This window comes from Lithobates pipiens, unplaced genomic scaffold, assembly GCF_037356315.1.
Source record: "Lithobates pipiens isolate NorthernLeopardFrog02 unplaced genomic scaffold, aLitPip1_a1.2 Scaffold_28, whole genome shotgun sequence".
Taxonomy (NCBI): domain Eukaryota; kingdom Metazoa; phylum Chordata; class Amphibia; order Anura; family Ranidae; genus Lithobates; species Lithobates pipiens.
In genome coordinates this window covers 167,765,285-167,792,978 of record NW_027507789.1, presented here as the reverse complement: position 1 = coordinate 167,792,978, position 27,694 = coordinate 167,765,285, and the positions used below count along the sequence as shown (strand labels likewise).

General features: G+C 38.3%; 1 protein-coding gene across 1 annotated transcript; it reads left to right on the top strand.

The window, feature by feature from the left end:
• Nucleotides 1-923: 923 nt before the first annotated feature.
• Nucleotides 924-26,763, top strand: TNS4 (tensin 4). Its single transcript, XM_077459856.1, has 13 exons — nucleotides 924-1,122; nucleotides 5,427-5,987; nucleotides 10,562-10,949; nucleotides 11,162-11,553; nucleotides 11,719-11,805; nucleotides 12,372-12,485; nucleotides 14,010-14,102; nucleotides 14,206-14,283; nucleotides 16,882-16,947; nucleotides 19,022-19,190; nucleotides 19,277-19,345; nucleotides 23,326-23,352; nucleotides 24,247-26,763. Exons 2-13 carry the CDS (start codon nucleotides 5,462-5,464, stop codon nucleotides 24,386-24,388), a joined length of 2,151 nt encoding a protein of 716 aa, XP_077315982.1. The 5' UTR covers nucleotides 924-1,122; nucleotides 5,427-5,461; the 3' UTR covers nucleotides 24,389-26,763.
• Nucleotides 26,764-27,694: the final 931 nt, after the last annotated feature.

Sequence of the window (27,694 nt, the reverse complement as noted above, 5' to 3'; positions counted from 1 at the left end):
AAATCCGTCTGAAAAAATTGAACGGATTTTGTGGTCGGAATGCCCGACCGTGTGTTCAGGGCATTACAATACACACCAAACTGAGCACGTGCAGCCCAGGGGAGGATCAGAGGACACAGGATCAAACAGCCTTTTTACATAATGCGGAGGATTAACCCCATAGGTTCCATAGTAAGTATAACAAGCATGCTTTACTGCATATACAGACTGATTTTACTGTTGTGCAGGGGCGGACTGACCATTGGGTCACTCGGGCACTGCCCGAGGGCCCCATGCCACTAGGGGGCCCCATCAGGGTTGCCAGCCTCAGTAAAACCAGGGATTATAGCTGCCCCACCTCTCCAGTACCTTCTCAGCCAATAGAAACATGTCTGTGTATACTGTGTGATTGTATACTGTGTGTGTGTGTTTGTGTATACTGTGTGGCCCCATAATCTCTGATTGCCTGGGGGCCCCATAATCTCCTATTGCCCGGGGGCCCCATGAGTTGTCAGTCCGCCCCTGCTGTTGTGGGTTTAGTAACAAAATCTTGAACTACGGTTGACGGTACTGAGAATTTTCATACAAATTTTCATTTGAAATTCTACTAGTGTATACCCAGGGATAGGCAAAAAGAGGCGGCACCCCTTAAGTCCCTTAGCTGGCATGGTAAAGGACCTTGTCCCTGATTTAAATGTTGAATTCCCTTACAACTGTCCCTAAGCTTTGCTTTCAAATGAATAGGATCGTTTCAGTGATAGTACTGGGCGTTACTGTTTATTCCTTCGTTGTGTTGGTTTCCATGCTGGATGGGTAGGGAATCTCCACTAAACAGTCCACCCTGACGTCACGGGGTTGCCTCACACCTTCACTATCCAGAGGGGTGGATGCTGTCTGCATTGCCTCCAGGCACAGGAAAGACTCAGACAGTGTGGGAGGCAGCTGCATTAACAACGCTCTATCCAGCCCAGCTGTGTCACAGCCGCAGTCACCAAGCCTGTCTCTATGTGTGCATAGGCAAGGCAAGGGTTAGAATAGGGGTGGAACTTCTTCCTCTATATAACCAACCTACAAGGCAAAGATTTCTCAACTCAGATTAAGACAACTGTTGAACAGTAGACAACCATCAGCATAACATAGCAGGTACGTTATATTCTTTAATATCTATGTCTGCCTTTCTGGAATACCATTTATATACCGTATACTCTTGTAGTCGAAAAAAGAAGAAAATTACAATAATACAGCGAAACTACAGGAATATTCCCAAAAGACTAAAATATTAATATAATTTTTCTTTTTTAATACATGCAATATATATATATATATATATATATATATATATATATATATATATATCTATGTTTGTGTTTAATTTTATAATAATATTATAACTAATATATTAATGATATATGTAATATTTTATATACATTTGTGTTTAGTATAATATTAATATAATAGCTATATGTTATATATATATATATATATATATATATATATATATATATATATATATATACATACATACATACATACATACATACACACATATATATATATATATATTTATATATATATATATATATATATATATATATATATATATATATATATATATATATATATATATATGTGTGTGTGTGTAAATGTGTGCGTTTATTTATTTTAGTATAGTATTAATAATATTAATATTAAATATTATTTAACACCAAATCTACATTTAAATGCTTTAAATATTTAGGAGAAGTAATATGTGTATATATATATATATATATATATATATGTGTGTGTGTGTGTGTGTGTGTGTGTGTGTGTGTGTGTGTGTGTGTGTGTGTGTGTATATGTATGTGTGTATATATATGTTGGTGTGTTTATTTTGATTAGTATAGTATTAATATTATTAAATATTATTTAACGTCAAATATACATTTAAATACATATTTAAGGCTTTAAATATTTAGGAGAAGTAAAGCAAACCAGCCATAGGTGTGCACAGCCTATTGCATTAGGGTGTGCACCCCACAGCTCAAATACATTGAAGCATAGTAAACTTTGTTTACTATGCTGCAGTTTCTGAATGAACACAGTGAGTTTGTTCACTGTGTTCATTAAGAAAAAGGAAGGGGTCCACAAATGGTATATTGACTAGCCCTTTCCCCTTTACCCGCTCTCCATCCTGAAACATCCACCGCAATATAATGTAATATATACATGTGTGTTTAGTATAATATTAATATAGGAAAGAGAAAGGATTAAGATAGGAAAGATCCACAGGGCACAGCAAAGGACCAGATAGATATCTGACACACCTAAAAGAAAAATATATCTATGCAAAAAAAAAAAAAAAATATATATATATATATATATATATATATATATAGATATATAATATTTTTTTGTATAGATATGTTTTTCTTTTATATATATATATATGTATGTGTATATATATATATATATATATATATATATATATATATATATATATATTTTTTTTTTTTGCACAGATATATTTTTCTTTTAGGTGTGTCAGATATTTATCTCGTCCTTCGCTGTGCCCTGTGGATCTTAATCTTACTATACTAATATCAAAATAAACACACCAACATATATATATATATATATATATACATATATATATATATATATATATATATAAAAACACATTATATTATATATTTTTTTAATATTATATTAATTTTATAAGAAACACACACATTTACATATATGTTGGTGTGTTTATTTTGATATTAATATAATATTAAGATCCACAGGGCACAGCGAAGGACCAGATAGATATCTGACACACATTTAAATACATATTTAATGCTTTTAATATTTAGGAGAAGTAAAGCGAACCAGGCCAGCGTTGTCCTCAAAAAGAGGAATACTTGCACATTTTCAATCCCTCTTTGAACATGCTAGTGGCTTGATGTCATTGCTATTCAACTGGCTTTGCGACTAACACTGGCCATACACTAAAATTTTTTAATTTTAAAGCGGAGTTCCACCCAAAAATGGAACCTCCGCTTTAAGAGAAGGTGACCCGCAGGCATGCGAAATGGCATGTCATTTTTTGGGGGGGGGCAGATATCCAGCTCCCACTTCCTCCCAGCGCACCGCAGCACTGGAAGGGAGATCACCTCTCCCCCCTTCCTCTTGGCTATCATCTGGGACACGTTACAGGTCCTAGATTGTTGCCCGGCCAGTCACGGCACACCGCAGCTCGCGCATGCGCAGTGGGTACCTGGCTGTGAAGTCACAGCCGGGCGCCCACAGTGACAATGTCGGCGCTGCTGAGAGGAGGGGGGACAAGTGGGGCTTTGTTTCCCCACATAGCTGGACCCTGGGACAGGTAAGTGTCCAAATTTTAAAAGTCAGCAGCTGCAGTATTTGTAGCTGCTGACTTTTTTTTTTTTTTTAAGCGGAACTCAGCTTTAAGAACACTTGTTCGATTTTCTTATTGTTATTGGAGTCTGATCAACATTTGTTTTCAACCACAGCTTACGCATGTATTTGTAAATATGTGCAAACTAAACCCCTGTTGTTAACGCATACTGTTAGAATAATTTGGTTGGTTGCAGACTGGTCGGGGAGTTGAGCTGGGAATATTCTTTGTTTTTGTTTGACCTACATCACTCTTGTGCAGTATGGGGCGGACAGTATCCGGTGGCAGGCCACTATATGCCAGAGCACCAGCAAACGCATGACCTGCGTTTGGGGTATCATTCGTTTAATATTGACACTTGTCACAAAATGCAAATGTGGGACGTTTGAATGCAGTGTGCGAAAAACGCGCACAGAACAGTTGAATGTATTGACGATTTTCATACAAACGTTTGTTCAAAAATCTACTAGTGTAAGGCCAGATTAAGATTTTTCTTGTTCAGTTTCATAACTGAACAACTGGAATGTTTTGATTTCTCCATCCGCCCTAAAGGAATCCACCCTGCCGGCTATTGTATTCCGACAGCCAGTACCTGCGGCTGTCAGAATACCTGGATGCATCTCACTGGATGTAGACTCTGTTCTGCTGATAATTTTCCATCTAGCTCCTTTGATTGTCAGATTGAAAAATACCAAGCAGGAAGTTGCCATCTACTGCTTGAATTTAGCTTGGTTTATTAGGAACTGATCAAAATTCACTCCATTTTGTGGCCAGCATTACTGAGTCACTAACACAAAACAAGTGTACCAGCCTGGAGTTGAATTTCACGGACAGTATACTTGTTCTAGGTCATTGAATAAGTATTGAAGCCAGAGGATCAGCATGACTGGCAGGCAAAAAGCATTTTCTAGAAGGAGTCCAGGAATAGTTCTGTTCTGTAAAAAGGTGAATGGATGTAAAACCATAAAATATTGTTTGCATAATATCTTCTTTTAATTTCAAAGTAGTGGTCAGTATATGGACATTGGTGAGATCAAGGCTGTAAAACTGAAGGAACTGAAAAAATATTTCTTGATCATAGCAGACATGAAGGTCTGTTGTTCTCTAGGGCATGGATCTCCAAACTATGGCCCTCTCGTTGTTCAGGAACTACAATTCCCATCATGCCTGGTCATGTCTGTGAATGTTAGAGTTTTACAATGACTCATGGGACGTGTAGTTCCTCAACAGCTGGAAGGCCATAGTTTGGAGATCCTGATCTAGGGGATCGCAGTCGACTTGGTGAGATCATCCCAATTGCCACTCAAGTCACAATTGTTCGGATATAAACATGATTTTGCCATTTCAATGTGTACGCACATTCCAGCTCCCTCCTCATAACCATGGCCAACTCAGATACCCTCACACATGAGATAATAGTTACTTGAGTCAACCATTTGTTGTGCAGATCAGGTGACAATCGTTAATCAGCACTTTTTTGGGGGAAGTACTAAACAAATGGGCTAAAAAGCCTTTTCCAATAGATAATTTCCTCCATAATGACGGCATATGGCCGCTCTTCCCCACTCTCTGCTGGCGACAGGCATGTGAATTTATTTAACCATAGAAAAATTAATACTTTGCAGAAGAAGTATTTTAGTACTTTTTTGTGTTAAGTACAGATGGACTATAATATTTTATTTTATATTTGTATTGTTTTTATTATTATTATTATTATTGCTTGTTATTGCTTTATTGCCTGTCATGAGCTTGCAAAAAGTAACCAAGCAAAACTCCACATTTCAAAAAAGTCACCCCCCATCTCAAATATGCAATCCTACATGTAGCTTGTAATTTCTAGACTAGGTCAGCATGTAAAAAAGCCGTTGCAATAATATAATATATGCAAATACTGAAATGTATGTATTATTTTTATGCAAAGCATATAAATAATGATTTTAATAAAACATCTAGGCACAATTAGCTCTGGCTTTAGCTTTATACAAGAATTTAGAAGGCTTCAGCACACACTTAGTAAGGTTCAGTATCATTAGCTTTAGTACAAATTTTTTGTTTTGTTTTTTAGGAATCCCAAGTTCATATTTATAAGTGGAAGCTATCATGTCCCAAGTAATACCTAACCATGTGTTGCGAGTGGGACAGACGGTCTGCATGGCACCCAAAGAAGACGGAGGTGGGTTCAGACAAGTGGCACATCCAAGAGGTCTATCGATGACTACCAAATGCTCCTATTACACCTCAGAGCGGTCTGTTGGGCAGATGACAACACAAGTCAGTGGCCACAGGTTGGCTGACACAGCTCTTTATTGTGGACCAATGAACCCAAACTCGGGTTCCTTTAACAAGACTGCCGAGAAAGGGCCTCACATTTCCAAGAATGGTCAGCAAACATTATCAGGCAACAACAGCACTAACCAACAGAAGGCTATGAATGGATCAGAAGTAGAAGTCAATGAGGAAGAGGCAATATCTCCATCACTGGATATATCCATAGACAATCTCAACCAGCTTATCTTACAGTTGGATCCCACCTTCCAACCATTGCCTATGAACACTGATCTAATAAAGAAAAAACGGGAACCTTCACCCTGTAGACCAGCTACAGCCAAAACCACAAGCCCTCCAGGTAAGGTAACACACTTACTGTCCCTGGGTGGCTACACTCACACTTCCTCTGTATTTGTGAAGGAGCCATGGTTGTCACCTAGATTTTATTTCAAATATGTCTTCCTCCATCGAGGATGGGTAATTATTTTGCAGAAGGATGACAACGTTGCTTGTGCTTACATTTCTCACAGGAAGTGACTAGGAAACTAGATTTCTTGCAATATCAACTGGTAACTTTTCTGCTTGCGGAACGTGTTCTTACCATGGTAAAGAAAAACTAATGCTGCTCTTGGATTTAGATATCCTAAAAGGTCTAACTCAAGCCAAAACATATTTTTTGGGGACTTGGGAACAGTAAACACTTTAAGGGGTGATAACTCCTAAAAAGAAGTTAGTTCCTACTAAACATCCCTGCGCCCCCCCCCCAGCAAGCAGAATTGGCATTGTCTTCCTGTTTTTAAAGTGACAAAGAACATGAATATGACATTTCATAATCTCAATATCAGTATTAAAACATCATAAATCACCAAAAAGGCCCACACCCAGCCCATACAAGATAATTTCTGGCATATTTGCCATCACCAGTGAGCCATAGGAGCTTTGTAAAGACTTCCATAAAAGTAAATGGAATTTTCCATCACCCAAGGATCTATCTTCAAACACATATGTGACTGTAGGCACGTACCGGCATATATCTGCATACAACTATTGGCTTCTATGGAAGGCCATATGTAGCACATATGGCTCTCAAGGATGGGGGTGGGAATACATTGGAATTTACATTGTATAGGTTCAGCCACCCTTGTGAACGAGGAGTTACTTTTTTAAGCACCTGTGTATCTAAAGTACAAATTTTATTTTGTTTTGGATAGAGTAGAAAGTGGTTATGTCCCACTTGGGAAATTTTCCTTCACCCCCTGTTTTCAGAATTAACTGGGGGCAAATGGGGATTTTTCCAAAGTAAGACTAATTGGTTTGTAGACCACAATCACTGCAGTCCTTATTAGAAGATTTATCTCTACTACTCATCCAGTGTCTACTCAGAATTTTTGAATCTTTCAGAACCTCCCCACCAGGGACACTGACAGCATATAAAAAGAAAAAAAACCTCCTTGTTACTAGCAAGATTCCGTCGCTGACGTATTTAAGGAGTAATACAGCAAACAAAATATTCAACAACCCGAGGGCTTGGCAATTTAGAACAGTATAGGCACAATATTGACTTGTTATAAGTCTGTGATTATTACATAATATAATGCCGGAAGGCTTGCTTGTCCTCATTAAGTCAGCCCTGCCCAGTGAGGCAGCGCATGGTATTAAATGTAAAATATTTTTCTTTTGGTAAGGTGTATAATAAAGCCATCATATTCCTAAATTATGCCTGCAGGGGTAGGATTGGCTTGTGATGTGAGCGGGAGAGCTGCGTATTAGTGTAGGATGTGGACTCATGGGCATAGCCAAGCCATGTTCAACTTGGGATTTTCAGAGGGCCAAATAGTATGGGGGTACTTATTGCTTGAACACTGAACATCTACTTTTTTAATCATTTATCAAATTAATTATAACCCGATAGGCATAGTCCTTGTAAGTAGCATTATTATTATTATTATTTATTATATAGCATCATCATCTCCAGTAGCTGATAAAATGGATAGTATAATACATAAAATGTTACAATGACAAGTACATAGACTAAACTACTGTAAACTCATCGTAGTAAATATATTTAAGAAAAAGAAAATTATAGATTGTGTTTACATAATGAAAAAAAGTTTAATTTTTCAGAGTTGAAATAGGTCGTTTATGCTGGCACATGCCAACTAGACAAGATAAGATTCTAATGATCATTTTGCACAATAATTGCAAGGGACGCACTGATGATTTTTCCAACTCTGATAAATAAGAGACAAGAACTTGAATACCACGAAAGTCAGCTGTGTTTTTTTCATTGATTTTCCTTGATGTTAGTAAAATCCCTGATTTTCACTTAAAATCTACCTGAATTGTAACCTCTGCTAAATTGAAACTTTAGCCCAAACTTTTTTTGTAGATTTGGCTAAAGTGGGGGAAGTATGAGAACCCCTGTTGGGTGTCACATACCTAGTGGAGGCTGAGTTGATGAAAGGGCTTCGCTTACATCTCCTGCCCAATACTCTCTCCTGGATTTGGTGACAGGGTATAGCAGGACCTGACATGGCATGAGTGCCTGTGGTGGGTCAGAGTCCAGCAGGTGATATGGAGACTGTCTGGATACTGCTGATATACTGGGAAGGTTCAGACTGGATTTGTGTAGAATGTTAGTTTGTAGATCATGCTCAAGAACATGCAGGAGCAAGAAGCAAAATCATGGTATGGAAAGCAAGAGTCAGCAACTAATGGGCAGCAGAGGTACAAATTTGGCAACCGGGAATGAAGTCACAATTCCGACTGAGGTTGAGATAAAATGGGCAGAAGATGTACTAAAAGAGCAGACAGTTTAGACACAAGGCAAGGTCAGTAGCGAGAGATATAAGGTACAAGAGAGTTGGGAAGCAAGCAAGGTCAAGTAGAAGCACAGGTCAGGTCATGAGTCACAGAGGCTAAAGATGACTCAGCAATGTCTCTAGGTTGTACTGAGTTTTAAGTAGGGCAACTGGCACCAAAGCCAATTTTTTGAGAAGCCAACTTCATAATAATGTATCCCACTGGAGATATTTCCACTAGTTTTCTGTCCCGGAGACATATCAGAAAGTGAGAGGAAATCTCCACAAAGTAAAGAGAAATACACCTTTTAATAGTTGTCACAAGAACATGTGTCCCCACTTGGAGAATGACACCCTTCTACCAGTAATAACTGTATAAAATTGGATTCTTCTTCATATTCTGTCCAGGTGAAAATGGTCACTAGGTAAGCCTGAATTGCCCAACAGGGAGACAGATGGAAAAAACATGTGATGGAGGATGTGACCCTTCCCTACTTTGCTTAAAAAGCTTAAACCTTTTTTTTTTATTGCCAGTTGATCTTACTATACCACCAGTAAACAATAGTTAACCCCTTAATGCCCTATTCCCCTTATTCATTTAGGTAAGTTAATTTCCATTTGTATGAACACATTTTTAGCTTTCATTGATTTTGTTTGCTTGCTTTTTAAAAACACTGTATTTAGTTTTCCCAAAACCTAAAATTAGTGTCTTTTTAGCACAGAGAAAAATGGGCCATTTTGATGAGTTATAAGCTACCTTAGCACCCAGATAGAAGAAAAATGTTTTGGTTATCATATCACTAATCAAAACCTGCCTCTGTTTCAAAATGCTCTTATGACTTAGGCTGGGCAGTAGAATTACGTTCAAACAATTGTACAGAAATTCTGAAAAGTTGCTTACCAGAGCCTTTCAAAAGCCCTGATATATCATTTTTTTTTTTTGCATAGAACATGCCCATTACATTATGTACATTTTTTTCCCTGAATAAAAACCACATCCACAGTTAGAATATCATTAGTTTGATAATATGTTTCTATCTTGATCCTTCAAATTTTCTCATCACTACAGTTGAAAACAAACAAAATTCTACTGATGTATGGCCAGCTTAAGTCAGATCGGTTTAACCACACGGCACCACTCTTTTTTCTCTATTCTCTCTACTGCGAGAACCCCCCTTCCCCCAATCTTGTTCAGTCTCTCATGGAGCAAAACGGTGGCTATCATTGTTTTGTCCTGCACTGGCCCAATTACTAATACATGCAGATATACAAGCATGATATGCTAGCTTTGTAGAGTAGGTAGAGGGTAGGCATCTTGCCATCTGTTCCTTGAGTTCCAGGGGTCCTTGACCCAGTACTAAAAGGAAAGCTCTTAATAGTAAGAAAAGACAAATGTCTCTGTATGTAAGTTATGTCTGATTTTAAGGGAAGCACATGTGTCTAGTCTAGCCTGGTTTAACTTTGCTTTGTTTCTTAGACATGATTGCACAGGTAACGGCACACCTGCACACCCACACAAATTTGACTGCACTTTTCATTTGGACTTATCACAGCAATGTTTCCTTGAGGCAGCAAATAAATTGTTGCAGTATTAAAAAAAAAAAAATTAACAAATCATCTTCTGCTATATGTTTAAAAAAATTGTGTGATGGCTGAAAATGCTAAACAAATTAGAACCACATGTTTAGGAACTATTGTGTAACAAACCACAGAAATCAATCCAGTGATCAGCACCATCTTCATCTGTCATCAACTTCAGTCCACAGAGTTGTCACATAATATGGCAATTCATGCAAAGCTTAAGCTACCCATTCATGGGTTTGGGCAGTTTGACCATATACAGACCCAATCATACATATATGTCCAAAACAGATAGCTCTAGAGGTTTTTCAGTAAACAGATATTCTGTACTGGGGAGAGGGCAATAAAAATATTCGTATGATGATGAATCAGTATAAGGTAAATGAGGTTAGCGATTTAAATATTAGAATTTTAATCTCATATGTTCTACATTTAAAGCTTAACTCCAGACAGACAAACAATACACAAATTAATTCTGCTTTGTATTCATTAATACATCTTTAAATTAAATGAAATAACTTTAATAAATACATTGTTGCTCTTTTCTCAGCAATAAAATGCGTGGAGACCAATCCTATCAGAGCAGTGGCTCATGAGAACATACAACGATCTGCAAGTCCCACACCAAAGTATGAGGGCATACTCATTTCACGGGGAACAGATAATAACTGCACCCCAAATGGCAGTCTCATCTTTTGTGAACCTCAATCCCATGCCAGCAGGCGGCAAGATCAGCATCAGGGTTCATCTACTGGAGTTTTCCGCCAAGCCGCGGAAACCATCGCTGTCCCGAGTACAAGGTCACGTCAACCAAATTCTGTTTTGTCCTCATCACTTGGCTCGGACAGTTCATTCTACACAAGGCCCTCATTCCACACCAGTGATATGTCAGTCATGTCCACAAGTCCAGGATCAGACACCAGCTATATTTTGGGAAGGTAAGTGACTTAAAACCTTGATAACAAATTAGAGGAGTAGCAATATTGGTACTGCTAATAATGCTAATTCAGGTACTTTACAGACAGCACTCGTAACCAGCTTTGGCTTTTAAGTAGATATTTAACATTTCGTTTGTAAACTTTATTTTTAGTTACCTAAAACAATTCCATAAAAATCTCATGTAACTTGTTTTTATTTTAATTTACAACAGCGCCCATTCTCTTACATACGATGACACAGATGGCCATCAATTTTCTTCAAGAATGTCAGAAAGCCCAGTTGGGTCAGTGGGGTCCTTTTCCAATTTAAACAGTCCTGCCATAATGTCACCTACCACTCCCATTCATCGCTTTGACCACCATGGCAGTTTTTATCACTCCAAAATTTCTACTCATCCTTCTACAAAAGGTCACGCCAACAGCTGCCCCCCATCTGTCAATAATTCCAGCATGGACATCCCCATCCTTCTGGTCAATGGTTGTTTAGAGAATGAAGACCTCTCCCCTAAATCCTCCAGAAACCTAATGAATGGAACCAAAAGAAGAGGCTCCTCTAGTTTTAACAAAACATACTCCGAGTCTTCAATCCCAACATGTTCAGACAGTAAGTGCCTTATAAATTCTATATTCAGTTTATATGCCAAATGCTTAATGGACTCATAATTATACAGTAAATAATAACCTCACTAAAGACAGTATAATTGAAGGCACTCTTTGCCTGTGCATATTACATTTTAAATAAGCACAACATTTGCTCTTGTTTTCTCAGGCACTGTTAAAGATGGTCAGCCTGGCATGAAGTTTGTTATGGACAAATCCAAGCTTTGGTTTAAGCCTAGCATCAATCGTGACCAAGGTAAGGACATCTATCCAAAAAATGAAAGCACAAATAGTTTAGGAACTTTCATGCCACGTACACACGACTGGACTGTCCGGCAGAATAGGTCAGACGGAATCATTCCGTTGGATAGTCCGATCGTGTGTGGTATAGTACAATGGTTTTTCGGACCTAGAAATAGAGCATGTTTCAAATCTGTCTGACGGACTAAATTCCTATTAGGAAAACCGTTCGTCTGTAAGCTGGTCTGACGAACCAAATATGATGCAAGGGCAGCTATTGGCTACTGGCTATTAAACTTCCTTTTCTAGTCCCGTCATACGTCATCATGTCCTACTGTTAGTACATTTACACTAAATTTAATGTTTAACTAAACCCAAATGGAAAAAAAAAAATTCTGCCTTACATTGCACATATATCTAATTATCCATGGTTGCTCCTGCATTTCTAAATATTATTAGATCCTCATTTTTAGGGTGGTTACGCTAGCCCTACACGGTCTTACTGTAGGGCTGGCATAGCTACCTTCCTCTGTAAATTCTTGTTGACACAGCAGTTAAAAATATTTATTGGTTTGATTGCAGCTATCGAGTATTTAAAGGACAAGGAGCCAGGAACTTTCATTATCCGTGATAGCACATCCTACCGTGGATCTTTTGGGCTTGCTATGAAGGTTCCAGGAACACCCTTAAACACAGGTTGGTATGCTGTGCAATGAAAGACCCCATCTGCGGTGGTACATTTTCCATGTGTTTGTGCTGGTTTCCTCCAAATGCTCCCCCTTCCTCTCAAAAACTAGGAGCATACTGGTAGGTCAACTGGCTACCTCCTAAACTACGCTAAGCAAGTGTTTGAGTTTGTAGGGAAATTACATTGTAAGCTGCTTTTTAGGTTAATAGCCAGATGGTCTAAGATCTGCATGCTATTTTTGTGCTATATAAATTCTGGAAATAAAAAAATAGTAGCGAAGAACCTGACCTTGCCTAAAACATTTTTAGATAGCTGGTAAGATGTTTCTAGGTAAGAACCTTTATATCAGTCTGTGATTTTTGGGCACACAAGTTTCAAGTAGATGTTGCATAACTTTCCTGGGTACGACACAAGACTTCATGTTAGGTTCAAGCCAAATTCCAGCTTTTCAGGCATCTCTACACAAAGTTCCTCCTTGCTTTTCCTTCTCAGGATTGGTTCCACTCCTGCTGGGAAAACGCCACCTCTAGTCAGCCACCCCAGACCCCAGTCCTAGTCTCACAAGAACATGGGTTCCCTCAGACAGCAGGCCTAAAAACTAAAAAAACTGACAAAAAATGACCTATTGGTTGGCCAGGGGGTGCATAATTATTCATAACCCAGCATTATTGGAACCTTTTTCACTATTATCAGGATACTCCCCCGACAGCAGGCAGAAACAATCTATAACATTAAGAAGACCAAACAAATACCAAATCAATTCAGCTTAGGCAGACTGCAGCGAAGCAGCACTAAATTTAAAGAGTCATGTCTGCTTAGGGCAGGGTAGCTATGTTGGAAATGTTTTTTGCCCAGGTTAGGTTAATATTAAGGTTTCAAATGTAAAAGTTCACAACTTTTTCTAAATTGTGTGATACAGTAAAATAAATCAGTTTGCCATATTGTATCTTTCATTGAAGGTAACTTTTGTTGCAAACATCTAAGAGAACACTGTATTGCAGAATTTCAGTGGGCGCATTCGATAAGAGTCTCTTGTGTTATGTTTTGGCATTCCTACTAAGGGCTTGGCACATTCTAGAACAAATGGGGTTTAGTCTGTTAAGTGGCCTAGAAAACAGAGGTGACTTGTAATCATAGGCAGTAATGTAAGACAATATTAGTCACTGGAAATCTGGAATGGATGATGAATGATGCCAAACCTTCACTGTAGCACACTTTATGATTCACAATGACTCACATCATTACAACTTGCCAAATGATTAATGTTTTCTCAAATATTGATGAAAATATGTAGATCTGACAATAAGTTCCTTCTAGGTAATTTTATTCAGTGATAATTGTACAGAAGTTATAATGTTAAATTTATGCCTGTAGCTTACAATAATGTGCACAGAAAAATAGACAAAAGAAAGAAGTACATAGACAACCAAGGGGAGAGAGAGTTGAATAAAAGGACACCCAAATTTAGTTTTCAACATTTAGACGTCACTCAGCGTGACATAGTCATAACACAATTTCTACTGTACCAACAGATAACACAATAAATGAGCAAGTCCGACATTTCCTGATTGAATCGTCTGCAAAAGGAGTCCATCTGAAAGGTGCCGCAGAGGAGCCTTACTTTGGTACATTTTTTTGACCTGAGTTTTCTTGTTATATATAGGCAAATTTATGCATTTCATGTATCAGTTCAAGTCTTACATATTTTGTTCTTATACTTTATTCTAGGGAGCCTCTCTGCATTGGTATACCAGCACACAATCACCCCAATATCTTTACCCTGCAAACTGCGCATTGCTGACAAAGGTATGTATGTCATTCATGTTCACATTTAGGTAGAATGTATCAACATAGCTATGAGCCAGTAGCTTTAAAATTCCTAAGCACAGGCGTCATTATAAGTGTAGTATTAGAGTAAATTTATTACACATGTAGATGTGTATACTCACAAAAGTGAAGTGTCAATAGTCATTGGGCACAAAGTGCAGGGCATGCGGAAGGCTTCTGCGGCGAATGCTCAGAGCAGGCTGCGCCGGTGGTAGCTGACACTTCCTGGGGTCTGGAATGCACAGGGATGACGTCACTGAAGAAGGAACGCATGCTCCGTAAACACGTCGCTAGAAGTGACGTCCCGGAAGTGACTTCTTCAGGTAGAAGAAGGAGTGCAGGCTCCATAAACGCATTGCCTATTTGTTCAACACATCCCGGAAGTGACGTCAAGCCCTGCTCCCTGTGCGTTCCAGACTCCAGGAAGTGTCGGCTACCACCAGTGCTGCCCGTTCTGAGCATTCACCTCAGAAGCCTTCTGGATGTACTCTCTCTGCGGATGCCCTGCACTTTCTGCCCAATGCCTATTGTCACTTCACTTTTGTGAGTACAAACAACTACATGTGTAATAAATTTACAATAATACTACACTTAGATTGGTGCCTGTGCTTTATCCCCAGCTGTTCCAGAAGTTGCTTCTTACTTTTCACTGGGCTGCCTCTTCAGGTGCTTTTGCATGGACTATATGGACTCTTCATTAGTCAGTTTAAGCCTTTCTTGATTATCCCTATCCCCCCTGATGTCCAAAAGACCCATCTGCTAACGTCTAGCTTGATGGGTGTTGGCACCGTCTCCTGTCTATGTGTCTAAAATTCCTAAAACCACTGAAACAGCATGATGGCCAGGCTACTGGTATTTTCAGAAGATCCTCTATATTATCATTATTATTATTATTATTATTCAGGATTTATATACCGCCAACAGTTTGCATAGCGTTTTACAACCTAAGGGTAGACAATACAGTCATAATACAATTCATTACAACAGAAATCAGAGGACCCTGCTCGTTAGATCTTACAATCTAGGAGAATCTTTATATTCTCCGAGTACAGGTTTGCTTTTAATTTCTATGGTTTTACTAAAGCTAATAGGGGAATTTGGTGCACAAAAATGTACCCTTTTGGAGGAAAGTCTTCCAGATTTAAAAACATATCCAGGTGGCAGAAGTGACAGGAAAGCCAGAGATAGCCCTTCTATTCATGCCCCTAGATCTCCCTATGGCTCTATAAAGGACATTGTAGAACTATTCCTAGTGGCTGGTCCACTATTTCCAGATGCTGGAAAATTCCAGACACTCTTGAACCATGAATGATTTGAGGCTTATGGAGAGCCTGATAGCAGAAGAGCATGATAGTATGGATTCCTTCCTCATTACATGGAAATGCTGGTCCTTGTTTTAGATGTCAGTGGTCTATAAATGTTTACTTACCTCCAAGGCCTTCACTAGCATACACCCATCCTGAGCCAAATGTTAAACCATATTCCCGGATGCCTGCTGACCCTCTCCTCTTCCCTACTCCTCTCTTAATTCTGCTTTTTCTCCCCCTACTTTCCCTCACTGCTGTTGGATTAATGTTTGGAAGACAACAGTACTTCAACATGCACTTCTTCCAAGTTGTTCACTTAGTGGACCAAGGCTGTTGCATTGTACTAATTATATCCCAGAAATTGTAATTTCAATTTTTGAAGTTGTTATTGTATTATTAAAGGCCTAGTTCTCCAGACCTCAGTTGGCCTTGAAAACAATTCCCTGCATGTGGAATATCACTGTCAATTACCCTATTTGCACCAGTTGCTTATTGGCAATGCTGTTGTCACCACTTGTGACAGGAAAAGAGCCAGTAAAGCCAGACCCATTATACAACTCTTAAAGCAGAACTCCCTTTTAAGAAAACAAAATGTATAATTTATACACAAGCTATTTTGCAATTTATTATTACAATAAAGTCACATTTTGTGATTTTGCGGAGTAAAAAAAAAAAAAAAAATATATATATATATATATATATACCTTTTTTTTGACCATTGCAGCGGCTTGTAGATAAAGTCATCTTCACCACACTGTAGTTGATTGGCTCAATGATTGGCTCACCGTGTCTTCCAGATATCACTATTGTGCTTCAAATTTAGAGGCATTACTTACTACCTTTTCCTCTAATGCACAGTTTACATTTTAACATTTTAGTGTGTTGCTGTTAATTCTTCTTTCTGTATTTTTGGTGTCGGTTCAGAAAGTGCATCTTCCACAGGGATGAACCACATTCAAAATGTATGTTAAAGGGTTTATTTTAGTCAGAAGAATGGCTAGACTCCCCCTGTCCTTCCCTGCTTTGTAGAGCACTGTACGCGGTTTAAAGAGAGACAGCCTGATAAGGAGATGCTATTGCTGGTCTTTCTTTTTAGAAAACCCAGAATACTAAAAATGGTGTTAAGTTAGTACTTCTTAGCAATAATATATAATACCAAACACTAATAACAAAAAAAACTGACCAAATCTTTTTTGTTTCGATTTTTAAACTCTTTGGGTTTCATGTAAGAAAAGTCATTACAATAAAACTTTATCTTGATTATTTACAGGGAGCGATGGAGACAGCAGCCCAGAGAGTCTGCCAGATGCTACATCAGAGCTCAAAACTTCAGCCGGTAAGACAAAAATTCCAAATGTATAGCTAAAATATATAATTTGTTATCCTTTTAGTTTTTTTTTTTTTGTTAAAAAACCTTTTATTCTTTTTTATGTGCTTCAACAGAGAATGCTAGTCTAAACAAAAAGCAAAAAATATCACATCAGATTATGGATATAGGGCATCCCTCTACCTAAATTAACACTATCACAAAAAATTCTAGCAGGTATAAAGTGCTGGAAGTGTTTTTAACTACCTGCAATGAGTAATGCCGCGTACACACGAGCGGACTTTTCAACATCCAAAGTCCGAAGGACCGAGCCCGTCAGACTATCCGATCGTGTGTGGGCTGCAACGGACTTTTGATTCACCAAAGTCTGACGGACTTTAGAATATGGAACATGCTTCAAATTTTCCCGAAGGAACTCCGCCGGACCCGGTCCCCTTCGAAAACTCCGCTCGTGTGTATGCTACTCCGACGGACTAAAACCGACGCTAGGGCAGCTATTGGCTACTGGCTATGAACTTCCTTATTCGAGTCGGGTCGTACGTCATCACGTTCGAATCCGTCGGAGTTTAGTGTGATTGTGTGTGTCCAAGTCCGTTCGGCCGAAAAGTCTGTCAGAACTCCGTCGGAATTCCAGCAGAACTCCGACGGAACTCCTTTGGAAGTCTGTCGGACTTGTCCTCTCGTGTGTACGGGGCATTAAGCTTGCAATACACTAGAAAAAATTTGAACAAATATTTGTACAAGTACTCTTACGAAAATTTGTATGAAAATTCTTAATACATTCTTAATACATTCAATGACCTGACAAATGTTGTTGAAAAGTTCTTCAAAATTTTGTTTGCTTTTAACATTAGATTATGAAACAAGTGAAAACCACATTTACCGTTATAAATTCCTGCTCCTTCAAATTGTCTCACCGCTGCAGTCATAAATTTATATCAAAAAGTTATATCAAATTGACACCACTAAACATTGGAAATCTAGTGAACATTCTTAGAACCAAAATTTTAAAGGAAATTCTACTAGTATATGGCTAGCTTTAGGGATACTGTCTCGTACACAGGGGTGCTTAACTAATTTTAGTGGTCCATCATTCAACATAAACCAATAAAAATAAATGAAATTAGCATGCCAACTATAATAATCTGAAGATATACAAAGGTATATTAAATAGTTAACATGTATGTTGGCAATAGAATGTATAATACAATCAAGTAACAAAATATGGAGATACTTTCTCATGGAGGTCTGAGCACCCTGATAAATCAGGTCACATTCTCCCTTTATGCCACTTGTGGCCACTATTGTCATGTAAGATAATCCTTTGTTACTAGATACTTTCTACTTACCGCATTTTGTTACTCAATTATACTGTAAATTATATTGCAACTATAATGTTCACTATTTATTATAACATTTGTATACCTTTATTACATTTTTATAATACCTTGGGTATTTTTGCATCAGAACTGAAGTCGGTGTGCTAACTTATTTCCATTTCCTTGCAACAATTTAAATTGCTTCCTTCCTGACCAAATTCCCTACATTTCGGGTAGTGTACCTTGCCAATTCCCTGTTTCTATTGGGAAATTGCTATAATGGGATGCCTCCCTGGCCAAATGTGTCTGTACACTCCCCGCTCTCACACAGAGAGACACAAAGGGAAGCAGACTTGATCCTATCTTGAGCAGCGATGTATACAGTCCACAACTCAGGTGTGGAAAATTGGCAGATTGGCAGGACTTTCTCTGTCACCAACATCTAGATTCAGGGAAATCTTCTCTCCAACCGGAGATATTTCAAGCCCTTTGCTGCAGATGGAGCACTCTGGATGTGGGTCTTCTGACATCCACATTCAACAACAAACTGTATGAAAGCCAGGAGCTGGCGTCCAAGCTCCATCAATGCAAGGAAGTGCGAGAAAGTCAATAAAGATTAACAGTAAGGGTCCATGGAATCTAGAGCCATTTGGAATTTTGTGCTTTATGTGCTAGGGTGCTTCTCGCCAGCAAATCCAAATCTACAACATGGCTTCAAAATATCATCCTGTAAACAATGTGTCGTGCTTTTTATTTCCACACAGCATGCAACGTCTTGTATCTGAACTCCATCAATACTGAAACCCTGACTGGATCCAGTGCCATCCAGAAGGCAACGAGCGTCACTTTAGAGAAGGCTGACCTTCAGGTGCCCACTATTGTAAACTTTAAAGCCACCGAACAGGGAGTGACCCTGACCGACATCCAGCGCAAGTAAGGAGTTTTCACTGGCGATGTTTCTGTAATAAAGTACATTTCTGCTTGCCCAGGGATTGATCTTTGTATTTTCTATTCCACAGAGTGTTTTTCAGACGTCATTACCCTGTGTCGACCCTCAGTTTCTGCAGTGTGGACCCTGACCTCAGAAAGTGAGTAGAGTAGTTTTCTTGGTCATAGAATGGAAAGTGTAAAATGGAATGAAACCCCTTTCTCATCGATCCTACTCTTGCAGATGTTAACTGCAGCTCTGCCTGCTGGTGGAAGCTATTTTTGCATGTGACTAAAAAATATAATGTTTTCTGGGAACCACTGCCTTGGTGAAAGTGCAGTCTTACAAGTGATTTAGTATGTACAGTAAAGTAAGATATGTGACTATTCAACGTTGAGTAAACGGCTAATATGCCATTTAAAAAAAATAAAAGCAAAAGCAAGATTGCCTCCATGACTGCAGCCTTCTACAATTCTCCATACATTTCTCTGTGACAGAGAGACTCTGAATGTCTAAGCAGTGATATCAGAGTGATATCCGATATGCTCATACATCAGATCCAATGATGACAGCAGTTATTAGGAATATATGTGTGAGTCAAAAACAAAACAGATCTGGCACAGTAAGTTTAAAGCTTAACCCACGAGGCAGATCCTAAGGTTAAAAAAAATTACAAAAAATTACATGTATTTCCATAGAAGCATTACCAATACCCCAGTTAGTCATGATATTAACCCCCTGCAATCCTCTGCACTGAAGCACTCAAACTGGGAGAGGGAGAGGGAGAGCCCATACTGACAGCCAATCAGAGCTTATTTTGCCAATCATACTTACAGTAGCAGAGAGTTTACAAATGACCTCATCATAGTGTTACTCCTTCATTTTTCAGGGGCTAGTGTAAATCCTAGTCCAGTCTGCATGACCATCTACAGTGTAGTCTGTGGGGAGGTCCAGGATAAATCCGGGTTAACTGGAAGATGTGCCTAGATTACGAGATTAGCTGGGCTAAAATTAAAAGTTCACATCATTAAAAGGCGGAGCATATAGAATTATATATATATATATATATATATATATATATATATATATATAGAGAGAGAGATATAGAGATATATATATATATATATATATGTAATATACAGTGGATATAAAAAAAGGCTACACACCCCTGGTAAAATGTCAGATTTCTGTGATGTAAAAAAAACAAAAATAACTTTTTCCACCTTTAATGTGATCTATAAACCGTGTAATTCAACTGAAAAACAAACTGAAATCTTTTAGGAAGGGGAAGAAAAACTAAAAAACTAAAATACCCTCATATAACTGGGGTTGTAGCTGTGTTCAGAATTAAGCAATCACATTAAAACACATGTAAATAGGAGTCAACCCCAAATAAAGTTCAGCTGTTCTGGTAGGTCTTTCCTGACATTTTCTTAGTTGCATCCTAAAGCAAAAGCCATGATCCATAGAGAGCTTCCAAAGCATCAGAGTGATATCATTGTTAAAAGGTATCAGTCAGGAGACACATGTGACAAAAATCTCCGGTATTCTTCATATGTCTGGGCTATGGGGTAGAGTGGCAAGGCGGAAGCCTTTTCTTACAAGGAAAAACATCCAAGCCTGGCTAAATCTTGCAAAAACACATCTGAAATCTCCCAAAAGCTTGTGGGGAAATGTATTATGATCTGATGAAAGCAAGGTTGAACATTTTGGACATAATTCCAAAAATTTGGCACAAAAATAACACTGCACATCACCAAAAGAACACCATACCCACCGTGAGGCATGGTGGTGGCAGCATCATGCTTTGGGGCTTTTTTTCTTCAGCTGGAACAGGGGGCCTTAGTCAAGGTAGAGGGAATTATGAACAGTTCCAAATATTAGTCAATATTGGCACAAAACCTTCAGGCTTCTGCTAGAAAGCTGAAAATGAAGAGAAACTTCTTTCAGCATGACAACAACCCAAAGCATACATCCAAATCAACAAAGGAATGGCTTCACCAGAAGAAGATTAAAGTTTTGGAATGGCCCAGCCAGAGTCACGACCTAAATCTGTATGAGAATCTGTGGGGTGATCTGAAGAGGGCTGTGCACAGGAGATGCCGTGGCAATCTGACAGACTTGGAGTGGGCAAATATTGCCAAGTCAAGATGTGACATGCTGATAGACCCATACCCAAAAAGACAGAGTGATGTAATAAAATCAAAAGGTGCTGCGACAAAGTATTCATTTAAGGGTATGCATACTTATGCAACCATATTATTTTAGCTTTTTATTTTTACTTCCCTCCACATAAAAGATTTCAGTTTGTTGTTCAACTGAGTTGTGTAGTTTATAGGTCACATTAAAAGTGGAAAAAGTTCTGAAATTATTTATCTTTGTCTCATTTTTTTTTTCAGTGACAGAAACCTGAAATTTTAAAGAGGAAGTAAACCCTGATGGGTTTACTTCCTCTTTTTTTCCCTGCAAAGGTAAAGCATAATGGACTACTATGCATCGCATAGTAGCTCATTATGTGTCACTTACCTGACACAGGAGCCAGCGAAGTCGCCGCTGTCCCCTGTAGTCCGCCGCATCCATCTTGCTGGTGGCGTCTCGCAGCTCCGACGAATGACTGCGGCGAAGCCGCGATGACGTCACTCCCGCGCATGCGCACGGGAGTCGCGTCTCGCAGCTCCGCCACTGCCATTCGGCGAAGCCGCGATGACGTCACTCCCGCGCATGCGCACGGGAGTCGACAAATTAGGCAAATCCATTCTTGGACTTGCCGCATTTAGTGCGCCTGCGCGCCGCTGTCTACGGCGCATGCGCGTAGACAGCGGTGCCCATTTTCGGGCAAATATCTCCTAAACCATATAGGTTTAGGAGATATTGCTTGGACCTACAGGTAAGCCTTAATCTAGGCTTACCTGTAGGTCAAAGTGGTTTGAAAGGGTTTACTTCCTCTTTAACAGTGGTGTGTAGACTTTTTATATCCACTGTGTATATATATATATATATATATATATATATATATAAAAGCAGCAGTATGATAGTGTAAGAAATTGGTGGTTATAATGTGGAGATCATGTTGGGACTTGGTAAGGGTGGAGTGCCGGTCCCCACCCTATTACACAAAGTGAATAGCCTTAGGCAGTGTGAACAAAGTGTGAGTAATAACACCTACAGTCTGGATGCAGTCTAGGGATTCTCAACTGCGCACATGTAGCTCCTACCAATCTTGATTCTCGAGTGAGGTTAGAATATACGTCAAAGCTTCACAAAAGACCATAATTAAAACAAGCTGGTTTAATAAAAAGGACCCTGAATTGTTTTGGTACTCTAATACATAATACATTCCCCTGTAAAAGAAAAGTATAATAAATATATATGAAACAAAAAAAATATATATGTATATGTATATATATATATATATATATATATAGATAGATATCTATATCTCATATATATATATATATATATATATATATATATATATATATATATATATATATATATATATATATATATATATATATATATATATATATATTATTTTATATCTAGCTAAAAACTTGTTAATGTTGGATAGTGTAGAAAAGAGTTAAAAACCCATGATCAGGTTATTTTTCTGAAGAATTTTCTATACTTTCTGTACTGGCGACATCACAGGGCATGTGTAGTAATCACTCCAAAGGGATGAGAAATCCCCTATTTGACCCTTGTCACGTAAAGCAGTGTCCTAATTACCCTTGTCACGTAAAGCAGTGTCCTAATTGAAATATTTTCTCTGTGTTCCAGCTTCAAGGACAACTGTAAAAATGTGTATTCCCATCAGTCCCTCTTCTTGTGCCAATGGTTACCAGGGCAAATAGAGTGAATTTTTGCAATGTGAACAAGGCCCAAAATAAAAACGACCGAGTTTCTATCCTTTCCCTATCCAATGGTGAAATAAATATTTGGGTTATAGATTTGCTTCAAGTATACTAGTTAAGAATGGAACTTGTGTATAAAAACATTTCCACTTCTAAGAAATTTGATAATTTCCCTATACAGCAATGTTCCATAAAATGTGTGTAATCAATTTAGAATAATGCATGGGATCAAATGGCAAGATGTTCACTCTATGAAACTTAAACTTATGTTTTTTTTTTTTTTCAGGTGGCAGAGACAATGTAAATCTTCAAGGTAAGATACTCTATAGAATTACCTTGCTCACTTTAGGCCAGCCTTTCTCAACCTTTTTATCTTAGAGGAACCCCTAAAATTATTTTCTGGCCTCAGGGAACCCTCACTGGATGACCAATCAGTGGTCATTAGCAAAAACTCCCCTTATATTGGTGGTTAATGGCAATAATGCAAACCATATAGTGGTCGTCAATGTTCCTGTCAAGCTGAAAAGATCATTGGTGTTATGCTGCTGGTTTTGATAAGTCGTTTTAGTCCTGGAAATATATAAGAACCATCCAATGGGAGGTCATCAACAACAGTTCAAATAAATCCCTAGCAACTTTTGGAGGAACCCTAGTTGAGAATGGCTGCTCCAGGCAGATAGTAAATGATTCTTTGTTGGAGGGATGGTCATGTTAAAAAAAATTATATTTCGTAAATCTGAAACAAGTGATCTTCAAATGTTTGAGTACAGCTGTGTATTCTCAAATTTTCTTTAAAAGGGATTAAATATAGTCCCATATGTTGTCACCTGTGTACTGAAGAAAAGGCTTCACCTAATGATTCACATAGGGGACGGCTTATTTTCCCCAAAAATATCCTCACTGCATTTCTGTAGCGCTAGAGATCAGCATGTGTCAAAATCCGAGGACACTATCAATTAAAGTGAATCTGAACTCAAAAAGTGAAGATTTATTATTTGCTATTTTAAAAACCCAGTACAAAACACAAGTAGCGTTTAAACTAAATAATTAAAAAAAACCTTGGCGGTTAACTCGTCTTTTGAATCTCAGAAAGTTGGAAGTTAGGAATTTACAGTGAAGATCTTAGAATAAAAATAATTAATGCTTGATAATTGTCATTAAATACACAGTCCTGTGAGATGACCTATATGTTTGTGTTTCATTTTAGGATATTTGGCTTTGTGGCAAAGAATCCAACAGATCCATCAAACAACGTGTGCCATGTGTTTGCCGAATATGATGCCATTCAGCCTGCCTCTCCTCTGATTAGCTTCCTAACAAACTTGATTCAACAGCAAGAAAGAGTCTAGCTGCTGTTTTCACAGCTACAAGTGTGTTTATTATATATACGGATTCTTATTTATTGTATGGGACAGCAGTGCTGCACGCTCCATTCTCTTTTGTGCTCTAGCCTCAAGCATCATTGTATCGCTTTTCTTGGATTTCAAGGGCAGCAAAGTACCTATGGATGCCTTCATACCTTCCAGAGCAATGGGATATTTATTTTTCAGTAAACGACTTGTGAACATTTGGTCTTTTTGGCCTCAAGAGACAAACTGATTCAGGAGCATTGAAACTATTCATCTTCTGTCTCCTCTGCCACACACAGCAGGGGTAGTTGTGGCAAATGAACCAATATTCAACCCCAAATGGAGAGTTAATTGGACGTAGAGTATTAGTGAATTTAAATATGTTCCGGGAAATAGGACTTTCTTAAAAAAACTCAATTACAACTGAATACTTTGAATAAAATCTGAGATTTTACCTGCAGGTGGCACTGCAGGATCTGAAGTCAATGTTTCCAGCTGCTCAAATGGGAAAGGTGGAGAAAGGATTTCAATTTTCATATATTGTATTACACAACTTTAGCAACATATTAAGAAGTCAGCATCTAAAACAGCCTTTAATGGCTTCTCTAGCTAGTACAATTAGCAATAACGCAATGGTTATGCAAAAATGTAGAACAAGTTAAACAAAATTAGTTATTCATATTTAAGTGTCCATGCTTAGCAGAAATTATCATAATTAAACAATAGATCATAGTGCAGCTTAACATATAGGGGTGCATATTAGAAATACATGTGCTATTCACTTAAAAGCAATCCATTTGAAGCTAGGGCATCTCTGAAGATACCATTACTAGGTATGGTCTGTCTTAAACTTCCTGTCCACCTAGGCAAAATGTCTTGTGCCCAGGCCGGTTGGTTGCAAACCTTATTACATTATCAAGATAAGAAATCATATTCATACAAAGCATGCCATGGTTAAGGACAGAACTGAAGAAAGACTGACAATTTTGTATCATGGCTGGAACCAACTAGAGAGAAGAGCAAACTAACATGAGATGATCATCAGCCAATTTTCAGCTATATGTGAAAACAATCTAAATCAGCCTTTCTCAACCAGGTTTATGTGGATCACTAGATTTCCTCCAGAAGTTGCTAGTGCTTCCATAAGGAATTTGCAATTCCTGCTAGATAAGTAGCCACTGACACTAATAACCTTTTTTGACTATCTGTAAGGGGGCATTCTTGCCACTGTCCACCAATGTAAGGAGAGTTCCTCTCCCTGGCCGCCAATGTAAGGAAGCATTGTTCCCACTGATCACCAATGGAGGGAGCATTGTGCTCATTGACCACCATGTTAATGTACCATGAGCTAACAATAAAGTAATTATTGGTAGGCGTTCCCAGAGAGCTGAAAGTTATTTCAAGGGTTCCTCCATGTTAGAAAGATTGAGAAACGCTGATCTAGATTATAGGGATTTCTCTTATTGCTTCCCGTTATTGCTACTTTTATTTTCTTACCTATTACTGGTTGTACTTGTTAGTTAAACATTTTAGGTATTATCTTGCCTATACAACCTTCCCTTGTCGTCTATCAACATGGAAGATTTTTAGATTGTATAAATCAATGCAAATAATGATAACAATCTCATATTTGGGGGACTATCAAGCATCCCGAGTCAACCAATCTTGAATATTAGGCAACATTAAAAACTTTGCTTAGTCATTATAGTTTCTCTGTGCTGCTCTCCGGGGCATCCGTTTTCCCTCTCATCATGCCTATATGTCCAATTTTTCACCTAAGAGGCAGTTTATTCTTTGTATGGTTGTCTAGATAAATGGTTGCTTTATAAATTACATTTGAACTGATAGAAGCTGTGGTTGGCATACTGTGGCAAGAGCAGAGAAGCTAGATAGTACTCCATACAAGCATACAAAGGAAAAGTGCGTAATGAATAGGTGATTCTTATCCAAGGATTTTGTGTTGCTCTAGACCTCTTCATTATAATTCTTTCATATTTGATTGGTTGCTATGGATGACACCCTCCTCTGCCTCACAGTTGCTGTAGGTGTTCCATAAATTCCCCCGTGTATAGGGAATAACACTCAGTGTTAAACCCGTAAGCACAGAGTTCATTGCAAGCTTTCTGGGATAAGTTTCAGGACTTATATGAATATATTTCCTCCTCTCAACGCCATATCTATTTTTACCTGATTATGAGACTAAAGATACGGAGAACAAATCAACCAGCACACTATTTTCCTGAACTTGTTCCTTCAATGTACTTTGTCCATGTTGGACTTTGTTTTGTTTAATAGTCTTATATTCTATTTATTCTTTTTTATACTGTGTAGAATATTGCTTTGTATTTACTAAATAAATATTTATGTGGACCATGTATATTGTCATTTATCTGTTCAATGTAATGGAAGACTTTCTATTATTTATCTCAGATAATGCAGACCACAGAAAAATCCCTATCTACCACCAGTATTGTCTTCTTGTTACTGGTTAAATTAGTTTCTTTCAAACCAAAGGACATATGTCAATCAAGTTAAAGTGTATCTCAAGGCAAAACAGAAAGGTGGCTGTTGTGTAAAAAATATAGACGAGAATTTACCAAACCAGGATGAAGATGGAAGCTGTTTGGTTACCATGCACAGCTGCTCCAGATTCTGCCTACTCCCGTTTTGATAAATCCCCTCTGCCCTAGTATGCGCCTACCTTCCATTTTCACATGACAACACAGCTCTAAATTCCTAAGCATGTGGTGTCAGCCTGCCTACTTAATTATTACTGGATTGCAAAACACACAGATCTCTTAACTTCGCCCCTTCCAATTCATCTCCATAACCCCTCCTTGTGCACAGGCAGAGAGCACAGGAAGTTATCAGCTCACAAGATTTCTGGCAAACCAACTGGTATTTTCTGTACATCTAATACAAATATACACCATATTGCCAAAAGTACGGGTGCCTTTACACTCTCATGAACTCTACTGGCATCCTAGTCTTAGTTCGTAGGGTTCAATATTGAGTTGGCCCACCCTTTGTGGCTATAAGTACTTCAACTCTTCTAGGAAGGCTGTCCACAAGGTTTAAGAGTGTGTCTATGAGAATGTTTGACCATTCTTCCAGAAGCACATTTGTAAGGTTAGGCACTGATGTTGGACAAGAAGGCCTGGCTTTCAGTCTCCATTCTAATTCATCCCAAAGGTTAACCCCATTGTCCCTTCCTGTTTTCATCCCAAAGGTGTTCTATCTGGTTGAAGTTAGGACTCTGTGCAGGCCAGTCAAGTTCCTCCACCGTAAACTCGCTCATCCATTTCT